This window comes from Benincasa hispida, chromosome 12 (genome assembly GCF_009727055.1).
Source record: "Benincasa hispida cultivar B227 chromosome 12, ASM972705v1, whole genome shotgun sequence".
In the NCBI taxonomy this organism is placed as follows: domain Eukaryota; kingdom Viridiplantae; phylum Streptophyta; class Magnoliopsida; order Cucurbitales; family Cucurbitaceae; genus Benincasa; species Benincasa hispida.
This window is the reverse complement of record NC_052360.1, coordinates 70,878,100-70,893,056: the sequence shown is the minus strand read 5'-3', so window position 1 is coordinate 70,893,056 and position 14,957 is coordinate 70,878,100. Positions and strand designations below refer to the sequence as shown.

General features: G+C 33.6%; 1 protein-coding gene across 2 annotated transcripts in view; it reads left to right on the top strand.

Annotated features, from left to right (window-relative positions):
- LOC120066991 (glycine--tRNA ligase, chloroplastic/mitochondrial 2) overlaps positions 1 to 14,957 on the top strand; it is a 70,346-nt gene that overhangs the window by 41,623 nt on the left and 13,766 nt on the right. For both annotated transcript variants that reach the window (XM_039018333.1, XM_039018335.1), the window contains 8 exons: positions 1,806 to 1,877; positions 2,084 to 2,166; positions 2,754 to 2,802; positions 4,006 to 4,068; positions 4,373 to 4,462; positions 4,535 to 4,621; positions 13,694 to 13,765; positions 13,861 to 13,919. In XM_039018333.1, the coding sequence (XP_038874261.1) occupies positions 1,806 to 1,877; positions 2,084 to 2,166; positions 2,754 to 2,802; positions 4,006 to 4,068; positions 4,373 to 4,462; positions 4,535 to 4,621; positions 13,694 to 13,765; positions 13,861 to 13,919 (575 nt within the window). The remainder of the gene's footprint in view (positions 1 to 1,805; positions 1,878 to 2,083; positions 2,167 to 2,753; positions 2,803 to 4,005; positions 4,069 to 4,372; positions 4,463 to 4,534; positions 4,622 to 13,693; positions 13,766 to 13,860; positions 13,920 to 14,957) is intronic.

The window sequence follows — 14,957 nt, the reverse complement described above, 5'->3', positions numbered from 1 at the left end:
CTCTTCTTCCGAGCATAAAAAACCCACAGTTATGCGGGATATTAAAAAACCTATGTCAGATGAGTTTTAAAGTTTTCTAGATAGTAATATTCTAGATTTTAAAAAGTAAATACTGTGAAACAAACATGAATATTAAAAGTCTGTCTGAATTCCTATGGAAAAACTTGTGAAACAAATAGGCCCTAAAGTGAAATCTTTAACCGCATTAATCCATGGAAAACTTGCTTTACTTTTTAGTTCCATTCCATTTATCCTCCTATGGACTACTATCCAAAACCCAAGAACACTTCAAAATGTTAACGTATGAGCCTTTTTATTATCTATAATCTATTTACTTCTGTATTTTCTTCAGTCCTAAACTTTTGGGGGCGTTGGGGCAAGGAGCAGAGCTGTTTAGTGGTGCGATCCATAGTGAAAGAGTTAATAAGTCATGAAATTGATGTTTTTTAATTGTGTCTGTGGAGCCCACAAACTTCTACTCATTGTGCCAAACATGCACTTAGTATTTTATATGAATTGTTTATCATTTAGAACTGCTTTTATGGGGAGTGTCAATAGTGTTGTAACCGAAAATTCAGGTGATGCATTTTTGGACTGAATTTAATGATGTTAAATGTATATTAATAGTTAGTGTGAGTATGAAGGAGAGGGTGGCCCTAGGAAGGTGAGGAAAGAGGAGAGAGGAAGGAGAGCATTTTTTTATGCTTGAAAGAATACTATCTTCCTTACGAGTCTAAATAATATATTTATTATGTGTTGTTTTCAAATATAAGAAAATGAGCCAACTTATTTATAAATATAGCAAAAATGTCACTGTCAGTATCATATCACTGATAGACAGTGACAATTTGCTATATTTGAAAACATTTTCAGCAGTTTGTCATTAAAAATAATTAACTTATTTATATTTAATAATTAATTAAAATAATAGTAATGAATAATTTTATATATAATTTTTAATTAATTATGTTATATCTTTACTACTCTTCTTCCGAGCAATAAAAACCCACAGTTATGCGGGATATTAAAAAACCTATGTCAGATGAGTTTTTAAAGTTTTCTAGATAGTAATATTCTAGATTTTAAAAAAAGTAAATACTGTGAAAAAAACATGAATATTAAAAGTCTGTCTGAATTCCTATGGAAAAACTTGTGAAACAAATAGGCCCTAAAGTGAAATCTTTACCGCATTAATCCATGGAAAACTTGCTTTACTTTTAGTTCCATTCCATTTATCCTCCTATGGACTACTATCCAAAACCCAAGAACACTTCAAAATGTTAACGTATGAGGCCTTTTATTATCTATAATCTATTTACTTCTGTATTTTCTTCAGTCCTAAACTTTTGGGGGCGTTGGGGCAAGGAGCAGAGCTGTTTAGTGTGCGATCCATAGTGAAAGAGTTAATAAGTCATGAAATTGATGTTTTTTAATTGTGTCTGTGGAGCCCACAAACTTCTACTCATTGTGCCAAACATGCACTTAGTATTTTATATGAATTGTTTATCATTTAGAACTGCTTTTATGGGGAGTGTCAATAGTGTTGTAACCGAAAATTCAGGTGATGCATTTTTGGACTGAATTTAATGATGTTAAATGTATATTAATAGTTAGTGTGAGTATGAATTATGGCTTGTCATTTTAACCCTTATAAGTTCTAAGTTTTGTAGAATTCTCGATACTATTGATCCTGATGGTATTGATCCTTTAGTAAATGACGTTGAATATCTAGTAGTAATATATTACAACTGTAGTTCTGTAGGCTTGTCGAGTTCTACTCTAATGTGTCTTTTGTTTTGTTCCAGATTTTTTCTGAAAATTTACCTGCCATTATAGCTAAAATATCCTTCCCAAAGTCAATGAGGTGGAATTCTCAGGTACGGACAAAAAGCATATTTTAGTTGATCTCATGGTGGCTCTTGATTTTTAGTTCTCCGTTTTCCTTTTCCATTTGAAGTACCGAGCTCTTGTAGTCCATTTTTCTTGGTCAAAAAATTAAGTGAAATGTGGCCAGAAATTTATTTTGTGATATCTTTTTCTTTATTATTTGGATATGTCACTGTCCTTTTCCGTTGATCTGCAGGTCGTGTTTAGTAGGCCTATTCGTTGGATTTTGGCCCTCCATGGAGATGTAGTTGTTCCATTTTCATATGCTGGTGTTTTAAGGTGATATTTGATCTCTCCCTGCATCCCTGCGTCTTTGATATCTAATTTTGAAATGTGGAATTGTTCATAGAAAATTGTTAACTTCCAAAATCGAGCATATGATGCTAGATTTATGTAGCTAGGTGGAGTTAAAAATATACAGTGATTGTTAAATGGCCACTAGACTTAGCTCATAGGTTAAGCCTGAGGTTTTTTTTTCCTTCACATGTGGTCTCATATATTAATTTTATATTCATAAGGCTCAACATGCTATCTACTGATATGTGATATCAATTGGTTTTATCTTGAACACTGGTATATATCTTGACAAGGTAGTAAGAATGGTAAAGTTTTGGGGAAATTTTCTTAATCCGATATATCTTTCTTACATTAGAAATGTGCAGTTTTCAATTAGGACTTACGAAGTACAAAATGAGGACCAAGGAAGTACATAAAGGCTCTCCAATTGGTTATACGTTTAATTCCAATATTTAATTAATGGCTTCCACCAACATTTGTTGCGAGTTTACATTTACCTATTTGTCATTTATTTTACATATTTTCTTATCGATATGCCTGCACACTAACATCACAACCTTTTTGTCTAGTGGGAACATATCCTATGGTCTTCGTAACACTTCTACAACTATTGTTGAGGTAAGTAGTGTTATTGTAAAAACTCAACAGTTTGTTACTCCCCATAGATATCCCATCTTTACAAGGAAAAAGCCTTTGAATTATCCTAAATCCAGTCAACTTTGAGCCCAAATGACATAAAAGCCAATCTCGAAAATTATTAAATAATAACAAAATGATAATCAATCTATTAAAAACCCATCTTAAAAGAACATTCGATGAGTGAGTATATTTCTTTAGCGTACAGATTCCAACCCTTAACTAAGTGATTCTTTGTTCTGTAATTAATTTTATTGGAATTCTACCTCATCATAAGCATCTTAATTCTAAGGCTGGGATTCCTTTGTGCAACTTCAATTTTTGAGGGCCTAGTCTTTGCCCACTTTTGGATGTAATTCTTTTGATTCTTCTTAATGAGAGCTATTATAATTATCTAAAAAAAAAAATACAAATAAATTCCAGAAGCATCTTAATTCCAAGGCTTGGATTCATTTTTGTTACTATGATTTTCAAGAGTTTTTCACCCCAGTTTTGGATGTAATTCTTTTCATTCTTCGTAACGGAACTTCTGTCATTATTTGAAAATGAACCCATTAGTTTTATAAAATATCTTAATTCAAAGGTTTGGGGTTTTCTTAACATTCGATGGATGTAATTCATCTGATTCCCTTTATTGAAACTTCTGTCCTTATTTCGAAAAAATGAAAAATAAATCATTTTAGGCTTCAGCTTCACTATAGCAGTGAAGACATGGATTGAATCAAGAGTTTATTGCTACATCCATCGGGGCCATTTAATTGAGATGGTATATATCTTACTTGATGTCTAATTAGGAAACGTTACTTGATCAACAGACCAGGTTTTGATGGGCTAATTGCACATGCTATTAACCACTCAATCAATGTTATAGTATGCTGCTAACTTATAATTAAATTTACTATGATCCATCAGCTTAAGCAAGCTTTTGAATTGAGTGGTATCAGAGTCGGAGATCTTGTGTTTGAAAATTTGTACATGTTTTTTCTCTCCAACTAATATTTATTTACTTTTTGGGCCTTCTATACATTTTCAACCCCACAAGTGAGGGAGAATGCTAAAAAGAAGTGAGAGAGAATGTTGAAGTATTGATGTAACTAAATTTACCACAGCCCATTATCTTAAACTTTTGGATTGAGTTTTCTTGTTTTTTTTAATATTTGATTGTGGCTTTGGATCCTTTCACAGGTAGATAGTGCAGAATCATTTATGCGGACACTGAAGGATGCTAAAATTGATCTAGAAGTTAAGGTGGGATTAAGAATTTTTTTATGACCGTGAAAGCTTCTTTAGTTTACAATTAGCTAGTTTACTCTTTCACCAGAAATACGAATTTACATGGTGCAAGTGATAAATACAATTTTGTTGTCATTTATAGATGCCAATGCTTTTATAAGCTGCAATTTGTTTTTGTCCACACATTGCTGTTTAGGCTGCATTTATTAAATGTATTTTAAATCATTTCCTATTTTGGGACTTCTTAGATCTCATCCCACTTCAGTAATTCATTTTATGTGTGTTTTTTTAATAGTTAAATGACTACCTACTTTGACAGGACCGTAAAAGAAAAATCTTGGACCAGTCTTCCATATTGGCACAAAGTGTCAAAGGAAAAACTGTTATTCATGAGTCCTTGCTTGATGAGGTAATGTAACTGTGAAGTTGTTGATTTCATGCTTCCGATAATGTTATTAACTCTTGTAAGATAATGTCTAAGGTTGTAAATCTTGTTGAGACTCCTGTTTCAATACTTGGAAAGTTCAATGATTCCTTCTTGGAGCTTCCTGAAGATCTTCTAACAATGGTAAGCTTTTTTGTTGTAGAATGTTTGATTTGGTCGAAAATCTTTATAGTAGTTATCACTTTATGAATTTGGCAGGATATGGATACTATTAGGATAAAATATTAGTAAAAGTGTTTGAATTTTAATGGTTAAAATAGGTTGGAGGAGTGTTGCTCGACTTTTCAATAATGCAAACCCACAGGTATATGGTGTCACGTGTTAGGTTGTAATATAGTGAGAGAGTGAAGAGTATCGTTCTTAGGATTGATGTTCTGGTTCAATTTTTTCCTCCTTTTTTAAAAGGAAACGAGTCTCTTTATTAATAAATTAGTTAGTGAGTGCTATAAACACTCGTGAGAGAGTTATGGTGGGGAATTGATGTCACTTATTAAACAAATGATTCAATTAATTAAATGACCAAGATTCACCTTGCTAAAATTCCGTAAGTAAAAAAGACAGATAATAACGGACTTGCCATAAATCAAGTAAATCTCATGCTATATTAAGAAGTCAACATCTTTGTTTGGCTTTTATTAACATGCAAGACATTAAGGGGTATTTGGGGTAAGGAGGGGAATAGTGAAGAGTAAGGAGTTATGAAATCTAGGGAGTTGTGAACTCCTGGGCCCACAATGTAAGGAGTTATAAGATATAAAATTGATGTTTTTCAATAATGGGACTCACCAACTCCTTTGACCAAACATGGAGTGGAGTTCACAAATTCCTATTTTCCTATTTTCCTACTTCCCAACTTTTGGGCCAAAACTCAACCTTTAGAGAGACCATAATCATTTCCATGCATTGGGGCACCCTCCTGTCATGTAATTAAGTTCTAATCTAAATTTCTTCTCCCAGGTGTCAATTCAGACCAAGCAAACAAATAATCCGTGATCATGAGATTACAGGCATTAAGCACATAAAAGCATGAATGGAATAAAAATATTTAATCACGGCAGCAATTAATTAAATCAACATGTTCTAATGACTACATTAATCCCTTGAAGTTTAACCATTCATGCTCACTAATACAAAATCTAAACTCAAGCAAAAATGTCTAGAACAAAAGCTACAATAGAAAGTGAAGAGAAGAAAACTAATCATTGCATGTCAGTCCTTGCTCCCACTACAAACTTTGCGTTCCTGAGCCTTGAATCCCTTTCTTAGCTCTCGAAATGAACTCCCAAGGAAGTTTAGAAATCGAAATAGGGTTTTCCTCTCCAAAAGGTTTGCGCACGTATTTTTTTCGTCAAAATCCGTAGCATCTCGATGCTGTGACCTCAAGTCTATTGGCTTGAATGAGTATGTTTTTGGCCTTTTGGGGTGTCGAGATCCCTAGTCCCCACAAACAATTTAGTGGTACTGCTTATTTTAACTTTTGTTATAGTTTTTTTTCTTTTTTTTGAAAAGGAAACCATACTTTTTGTTATAGTTTTAATAATTAGGGATTTTTATTATTGTAAATATCTTTGTTATATTTTCCTTTTATGGTCTTTTCTATGCTTTTCTACTTTGATCATTCTTGTACATTTGTATATATTCATATCTTTAGTGAAGGGAATAAAAAATTTTGATTCTCTCAAACCTAAGAGTTCTACATGGTATCAAAGCTCTAGAAAATTAGGGTTTTTTGTGAACTTTAGGGTTTGAGAATTTAGAACCTGTTTGTGTTACATCTAGGGTTGTGGAAGGGTGAGTTTATACTTTTGCTCACTGTTGTCATCTTCGTTTTGTTCGTCGTTGTCAACTTCCGCCGTCCGTTGTCAACCACCGCTGCCGTCGGAAAAGTGTGTCGTTTTTCTTCGCTATTTTTCGGCACCGCCTAGTCCATTGAGGAGCCTAGCCGCCAATCTACAGAACCTCAAAGTCCAACATCCATCTGACCAGCACGTGAGGCTCACGAGTGGTCACCTCCCTCTGCCATCGATCCATGCGTCGGCACGTGTAGGCGCATGCGCCACCTTTTTTTGCTCGTCTTTTGTGGGTGTCATCCGAGTTGCTTCCTTTCTTTGGAGGTGTGTTTGTTTGGGCTATATACTCACTGTTTGTGGTTCATTGAAGGGAAAAAAATCTCTTCGGTAAATTAGGGTTTACTTCTCTTCTGTCTGGGGTTTTTTTGAGGTAATGGTTGACAAGAAACCAGTAGTCATGTCTGAGATGATTCCTATGGTGTCAAAAGTAACTGGACACAAGTTGAATAGATCAAATTACTATTCATGGAGATCAAATGTTCGCCATATTATGAGGAGCATTGAGATGGATGATCACATCACGGAAGAGCCACCAACTGATGCTACTAAAAGGATTTGGTGGCAGAACGATTCAAGAATTCTACAAATCAAGAGTTCTATTAATCGTGAAATCGTTGAGTTAGTAAATCACTGCAAATCAGTCAAGGAACTATTGGAATATTTGGACTTTCTTTATTCTGGGAAAGAGAACATTAATAGAGTGTTTGATGTTTGTAAAACTCTATATCAACCTGATCAAGGAGAGAAATCTCTTACAAGTTACTTTATGGAGGTCAAAAATACATGTGCGGAATTCAACCTTGATGCCAATTAGCACTGATCCAAAAATTCTAATGGCTAAACGTGAAAAGTTGTTTATCATGAGTTTCTTAGTTGGTCTTGCACCTAAATATGAGATGGCCAAAGATCAAGTGTTGTCAAGCTCAAACATGTCATCGTTGGAAGAAGCTTATACTTGAATACTTCGTACAGAAAAGCCACAAGCAGTTTATGCCATCTGATTTTAGCAGTGCTTTGATTGGACGCACAAATGATTATAGAGGTGGGGGGTTGGATCAAATAGCTCCAAAGGTTATCCCAATAACCAACGATCACATTCAGGAGATGTTGTTTGCTATTACTTTCGTAAACTTGGTCATACAAAATATGAATGCAGAAGATTGTTGAATAAGGGTCAGAGGGTGCCATCTGCACATGTCGCTTCTACTCTTAATAATGTTGACAAATCGATTACGATTTCTACAGAGGAGTTTGATAAATTTCAACAGTATCAAGAGTCATTGACGGCATCATCTTCTACTTCCATTACTGCCATCACAAAGACAAGTAATATCTCTAAATGCCTTCTTTCTTCTACTTCAATATGGATCATTGACTGTGGCATTACAGACCATATGACAGGTAAACCCCAGTTTATTTTCTAACCTTTATACATCTACTTCTTCACCTACTATCACTATAGCCGATGGGGAACCTCAACTCCTATTTTAGGATCGGGAACTGTCCATCTTACTGAATCAATTTCTTTGTCATCAATTTTAAATTTACCACATTTCTCTTTTAATTTGATTTCGGTCAGTAAACTCACTCGTGATCTTCATTGTTGTGTCTCTTTTTTTCTGGTTATTGCTTATTTCAGGATCTTACGACGAAGCAGGCTATAAGTAAAGGACGTGAATTTGGAGGTCTTTACATCTTTGAACCACAAAGAACCTACAACCATTGCATGCTCTAGCATGTCGTCTCCCTTTGAAGAACATTGTCATTTGGGTCATCCGTCTATCTCTATGTTGAAGAGTCTTCATCCCCAGCTTCAACATTTGTCTTCTTTAGATTGCGAGTCATGTCAGTTTGCTAAATCTCATCGTTTGAGTTTGTATCCTCAAGTCAGTCAATAAGCGAGTTAGTGCTCCGTTTGAATTAGTCCATTCTAATGTTTGGGGTCCGTGTTCTATTAAGTCCAAAGGAGTGTTTCGGTATTTGTTACATTTGTCAATGACTATTCTCGATAACATGGTTATATTTAATGAAAAATTGTTCTGAGTTACTTTCTCATTTTCATAACTTTCATGCTGAAATCTGAACTCAGTTTAGTGGTGCTCTTAAAATCTTATGGAGCGATAATGCTAAAGAATATTTCTCTCATGCACTCAAGTCTTATTTAGATGCCCGTGGCATTCTTCATCAATCTTCTTGTGTCGATACTCCATCTCAAAATGGGGTTGCAAAACAAAAGTATCGTCATCTTTTTTAAACAGTCAGAGCCTTGAAAATGCATGTTCCAAAATCCTTTTGGGCTGATGAACCTTGTGTCTACAAGAAGATTATCAACAAAACTGTAGCTTTTCCTAGTATTGTATGTTGATGACATCCTATTCATTGGAAATTATGTAGGATACCTAACTGACGTCAAGCAGTGGCTAGCAACCCAATTCCAAATGAAAGATTTGGGAAAAGCTCAGTATGTTCTAGGAATCCAAATAGTTCGGAATCGCAAGAAACGTTAGCTTTGTCTTAAGCATCATATATAGACAAGTTGTTGTCTAAGTATAAGATGCAGTAGGGATTTGTTCCCTTTCAAGCATGGAATTCATTTGTCAAAGGAACAGTGTCCTAAGACACCTCAAGAAGTTGGTTGTCTGATGTACACCATGTTGTTTTCATGACCTGACATATGCTATGTAGTGGGAATTGACATATGCTAAACAGAGGAGCTATAGTTTGGAGGAGTATTAAGCAAAGTTGTATTGCTGATTCCACCATGGAAGTAGAGTACATGGCTGCATGTGAAACGGTGAAGGAGGTTGTATGGCTTAGGAAGTTCTTAACCGATTTGGAAGTAGTTCCAAACATGCATCTGCCTATCACCCTTTTATTCTGATAATAGTGGAGTAGTTGCAAATTCTAAAGAACCCATAAACTATAAACGCGGGAAGCACATTGAGTGCAAATATCATCTTATCAGGGAGATAGTGCATTGAGGAGATGTAGTCGTCCATCAAATGGCCTCAGAAGACAACATTGTTGATCCGTTTACAAAGGCCCTCACGGCTAAAGTGTTTGAGGGTCACCTAGTGAGTCTAGGACTACGAGTTATGTAAATCTAGGGCAAGTGGAAGAAGTCATGGGTATGTGATGCCTTAGTTTATTATATTTATGTTCTTCCTCTCACACTCAACATTGTATATATATGACCCCACTGGAGTTTTAGTCCAAGTGGGAGTTTGTTGGATTTTATGTCCTAAGACTCGTGGTTTGTAAACATTAAATATATTCTATTTTGCAATAAAGATGTTATTGAGGTTTATTCAGTAAATTTGTTATTGAATATGTGAATTGCATCTATAAGAACCCTAAATCCAATAAACTAAGAACCTCTGGCTATAGCATGAATACTTGAACTATATGTGGAGACATAAAAATGAATCAATTTCAAGCATATAACCAAAACGGTCTATAGTATAAGGATAAGGTTGGGTACCTTATCTTGGGGACATAATGGATGTGACCCACTTTGTATTTGATACAAATGATGTGATCTTGAATTGTTCATGTGGAGACATGCGAGTGGGGGCATCCTATGCAATGAGTTTGCATAAGATCGGACCACAAAATAGTCACTTTTACTTTATAACGTTGTTTACTGTTAAAACTGACTATTTCAATTCGATGACCTAGGTAACTCGATCTTAATTCTGAGTTAACTATGAACTCCTGTTTATTCGGGATTATCTTTTAATCTGCATGGGTAAGTGGCTCATCATCGCCGACTCAATAAACCTCCTATTTTAGGGATAAAACCAGGTAGATAGTTGGGGACATAGTCCTGCAAGATGGAATTTTCTTCTACCCGATTCTAGGGATAGTAGATAGGTTGTTCTCTTAAGTGCTGACTTCGGGTTTTGAACAAGGGGCCCCATCTCTCATTGGTCTGTGAGGGACTCGGTTTAACCAATTGTTTGTTATTAAGGAGCAAGATGTATTTACAAGGTTAAAACGGTAATTTTGACACAATAGTAATTACGAACAACCTGTGAATGATTGCATTACTAATCATGGTTAAAATCAAGTGGACAAAAATATATCTATAGTGAGGAAACTGCAGCTAGTGGGCTTTACTGGAGTGTCTCGATAGTTAACGAATGTTAACCAAGTTAAAGAGTTTAGCCGGTTAATCTTGGATCGTTGAAGCTCATGATCTGTAGGTCTATTAAGTCCTCTGCTAGCTCATATCGGATTAAATCTTAGGACAGCGTGATGAGAGAATTTGAAATGTTCAAATTTGAATTGTGATATAATTTATGTTTAAATTGTTGAATTAAACAATAAAGAGAGCTGAACTATTTAAATATTACACATGAATAAGGATTCATGTTCGCAATTGGTGTTTATTATTAATTTAATATTTGATATTAAATTAATTTTATTAATTAAATTGTTTAATTAATTAATTATTTAAAATTAATTTTATATAAAGTTAATTATTAGAATTAATTTTATTTAAAATTAATTATTTCAATTTATGAAATTCAAATTTAAAATTAAATTTCATTGTAAATTGAATTTTTGAAATTCTAATTTAAATTGAAAAATAGGGTTTGTGGGAAAATCCCACATTTCCACTAATTTGAACATCTGATTTTCCACTTAATGCATGTTGATTTGGTGTCAGTTTCTTATGCAATTTGATTGCATGAATTTCTCTTTAAATAAGAGTAATTATTTGTTAAAAAGATTCATGCAATTTTGTTTTTTTTTTAAAAGAATTGTTCTTTTAAGTTCTTCACACCTAAAACTTCCGTACTCTCTAAATTCCCTTCAATCTCCTCACAAATTGGATCCTACAGTCCATTCTAAGGTCGGAGAATAGCGGGGAAGATTCTAGCGGTAGTATATGAAGTGTTCGTGATTTTTTTTTAAACCAAAGGATAGCTTTAATTTTGAGTTTCTTCAAAGGTTGTTTCTCAAACTCTATTTCCAAGTTATTTACATGCATGCTTTAATCTTTAGAATTAATGAAATTAGAGTGCTTAAGTTCCTAATTGCTTCCGCATGTGCGTTTTTAACTCTTGCAATTGCTAGCTTGTTTCTTAATAAATCGCATGCCCTCTTCCATTCTTAAGGGTGAGATATCTTTTCGTATTTTATGCCTCAAACAACATTTGTTTCCCATTCCACCCAAAATATTTGGTTGTACCTACTTTGCTCGGGATGTTTGACCTCAACATACCAAGCTGGATCCAGAGTCCTTAAAATGTATTTTCCTTGATTATTCCCGTATTGAAAAGAGGTATCGGTGTTATTGTCCTAGTTTAAATAAATATCTTGTCTCTCCTGATGTCACATTCTTTTAACATTCCACATTCTTTTCCTCACCTTCTTTCTCTTCGAATAAGGGTCATAGGGAGCATAAAGAGTTAGAGGATGATTTCTTTGTCTACACAATTGTTTCCACTTTTGATCCACTTCCTGATTCATCTCTACCTGTGACTACCTCTATTCTTCCACCCATTGTTGAGGTCTATAATTGATGAAAACCTCCGTCAGTTCCATGCCCTATTCCAGAGGCTTCTTCATCTCCTTCAGTTTCATGCCCTGAACCAGATTCTTCTTCGTCATTGGATCCAGAAACGAGTGATGATCTTCCTATTGCTCTTCGTAAAGGTAAACGTAAATGTGCCCATCCTATTTCCTCTTTTGTTTCATATAACCATTTGTTGTCTTCTACATGTTCGTTTATTGCATCCTGAGAGTCTGTATCCATCCCTAAAACTATTCATTAAGCTTTGTCTCATCTTGGTTGGTGTGTCGCAATGGTGGAGGAGATGACTGCCTTAGATGACAATTGTACTTGGGATTTAGTTTATCTCCCTGTAGGAAAGAATGCTATCGGTTGCAAATGGATGTTTGTGGTTAAAGTCAATCTTGATGGTTCTGTCGCTCGGTTAAAAGCACGCCTTGTAGCGAAAGGCTACGCACAAACTTATGGCATTGACTATGCTGATACTTTTTCTCCAATAGTAAAAATGACATTTGTGAGGTTGTTTAGTTCATTAGCTTCAATCAATCATTAGCCTTTACATCAGCTTGATATTAAAAATGCATTTTTTCATGGTGATCTTCAAAAAAAGGTGTATATGGAGCAACCACTAGGGTTTGTTGCTTAGGGAGAGAATGGAAAGGTGTGTCGCCTTTGTAAATCTTTGTATGGATTAAAGCAGAGTCCACAGACTTAGTTTGGTAAAATTAGTCAAGTGATTGAAAGCTTTGGAATGCGGAAGAGCACGTCAGATCATTTGGTCTTTTTTAAAACATCTGAGAGTGGTGTCATCTTGTTAGTCGTAGATGTTGATGATATTGTGATTACTGGTGATGATACTTTAGGTATTCAATCCCTAAATACCTTTCTTCATAGTCAATTCCATACAAAAGAGGCATGTTAAAATACTTCTTAAGAATTGAGGTAATAAGAAGTAAGAAAGGAATACTATTATCACAGAGAAAATATGTAATTGACTTGTTGACTAAAACAAGGAAGCTAGGGGCTAAGCCATGTAGTACCCAAATGATGCCCAACTTACCGCTCATAAAAAAGATGGATAGTTACTAAAAGATCCTAAAAGATATAGGAGGTTAGTGGGAAAAGTTAATTACTTTACAGTGACTCGACCCGACATAGCCTATTCAGTGAGTATTGTGAGTCAGTATATGTCATGCCCTACAGTTGATTATCTTACATCTTGTCTTTTTTACGAATTGTACGGATGTTTAAAGATTGAAATCTGCTTTAAAAGTATTAAAAACTGACAGTATGCCAAACTACACGTGCATATATTTTTTATTATAAAAAATAATAGGAAAAAAGAGTAAATTAGCATGTTTCCACCTGTTGCGTCCTACTTGAGAAATTGACGTGTTGTCATGTCTATGTTGTGTTGCATCCATGTTGCATGTTCATGTTTGTGCTTAGGGGAAGAGTAGATATAGGTAGATTATGAAAGAGTGTCAAGCCTCTTGACTTCTGTGTAACTATGCAATTTTCCTTCTAAAATTTATAGTATATTTCCATTAGTTTCTCCTTTGCTTCTGGAATCAGAATTTTATACTATTTTTTATTAATTTATTATTTCACTACACAAAGCAATTTCTGGTCATGGAAATTTATTCTATTTTGGTAACTCTTTTTTCACAATAAATTTAGGTATCTCTCTCATGTAGCATACAATCTCTCTCTTTCATGTCTACTATTATTCTTAGTTTATGCTAGTTTAGAAGTAATGTTTCTTTTTCTTTTTTCTTTTTTCTTTTTTCTTTTTTCTTTTTTCTTTTTTTTATTGTCTATCAGGTTATGCAGAAGCATCAAAAGTATTTTTCAATTAGAAATCCTGATGGAAAGCTGATGCCATACTTCATTGCTGTGAGAGTCACTTTGTCGATCCGTAGATCTCATTATTGTCTCATCCCCACACAAAACTCTTGTTAATTCATTTTTGGTTTGGATCTTTCTCTTAGGTAGCAAATGGAGAAATTGATGACAAAGTTGTAAGAAAAGGAAATGAAGCAGTACTTCGGTAATCTTTTTATACATATATTTCTAATTATTTCGAGTTTTAATTTGGACATGTGTGTTATATGTGATATAATCTGTTAGATAATATAAAATTAAATTTGCCTTCACCTATCAACTTAAGCTTTTGGGTCAATAGCTGATTTAAGATAAACTTTTACTGATATATCATTGATATATGCATCACATGATAATGCAATTTATAATTTCATGAAAAGTTCATTTTCAAAAAGTAGGCAATTATAAACTCCTTTTCTCTCATTTTTTCATATTCTATGCAGCAAAAATAATTGCAATATATTTCTGATATTGACTACTTTGAAGGTTATTTTGGTTATTGACTAAAAAAAACAATATAATAATATTTTGAAATGTTCTATTTTTATCAATGATGAATAAAGTTTATATAAATGTGCTAATTGCTTAAAAACTTAGCACTAATCTTGCCACATAATATTAGTTATGTATTTTATATATAAGCATATGACTGGAGGAAACTAGTCAAAGGAATTGAATTGTCTATGTAGTTGAATTGATTTTAACATAGTTATAGATATAATATTCTGATGAATTGTAATTTGACAAACTCTGTAAAGATGGAAGAAAAATGAATTTATTCCAATAAAAATAGTTTTTTATAATTAAATGTTGTCATCTTTACTTCAGTTATTTTTTATTTTATGTTCATAAAAAAGTTGTTCTTCTTTTCTCATAAGAGAAATTAAAAATATAATAGAAAAGATTTTTTTTTTCCTTTTGAAGAAATCAACGATTACTAATAATCTTCATTAGTAGATAATTTTTTAATTAAGTTTGCAATTTATCAATAAAATCCCAAAATTTAGATCTGTTTGAATTCCTTTTTCGCACATTTGGTAATATAAACAAATGTCAGTAAGTAAATTCTGGAAAGTTATTTTTTCAAAAGATTTTAACTGGTGTTTTAATAGATGGAATTTAAAGAGGGATTATTTTAGACTTCAATAGAATTTATTATGAGTTTAAAAGGATATTTTTTTTTCCACTTTTCAAGTTCCTATAT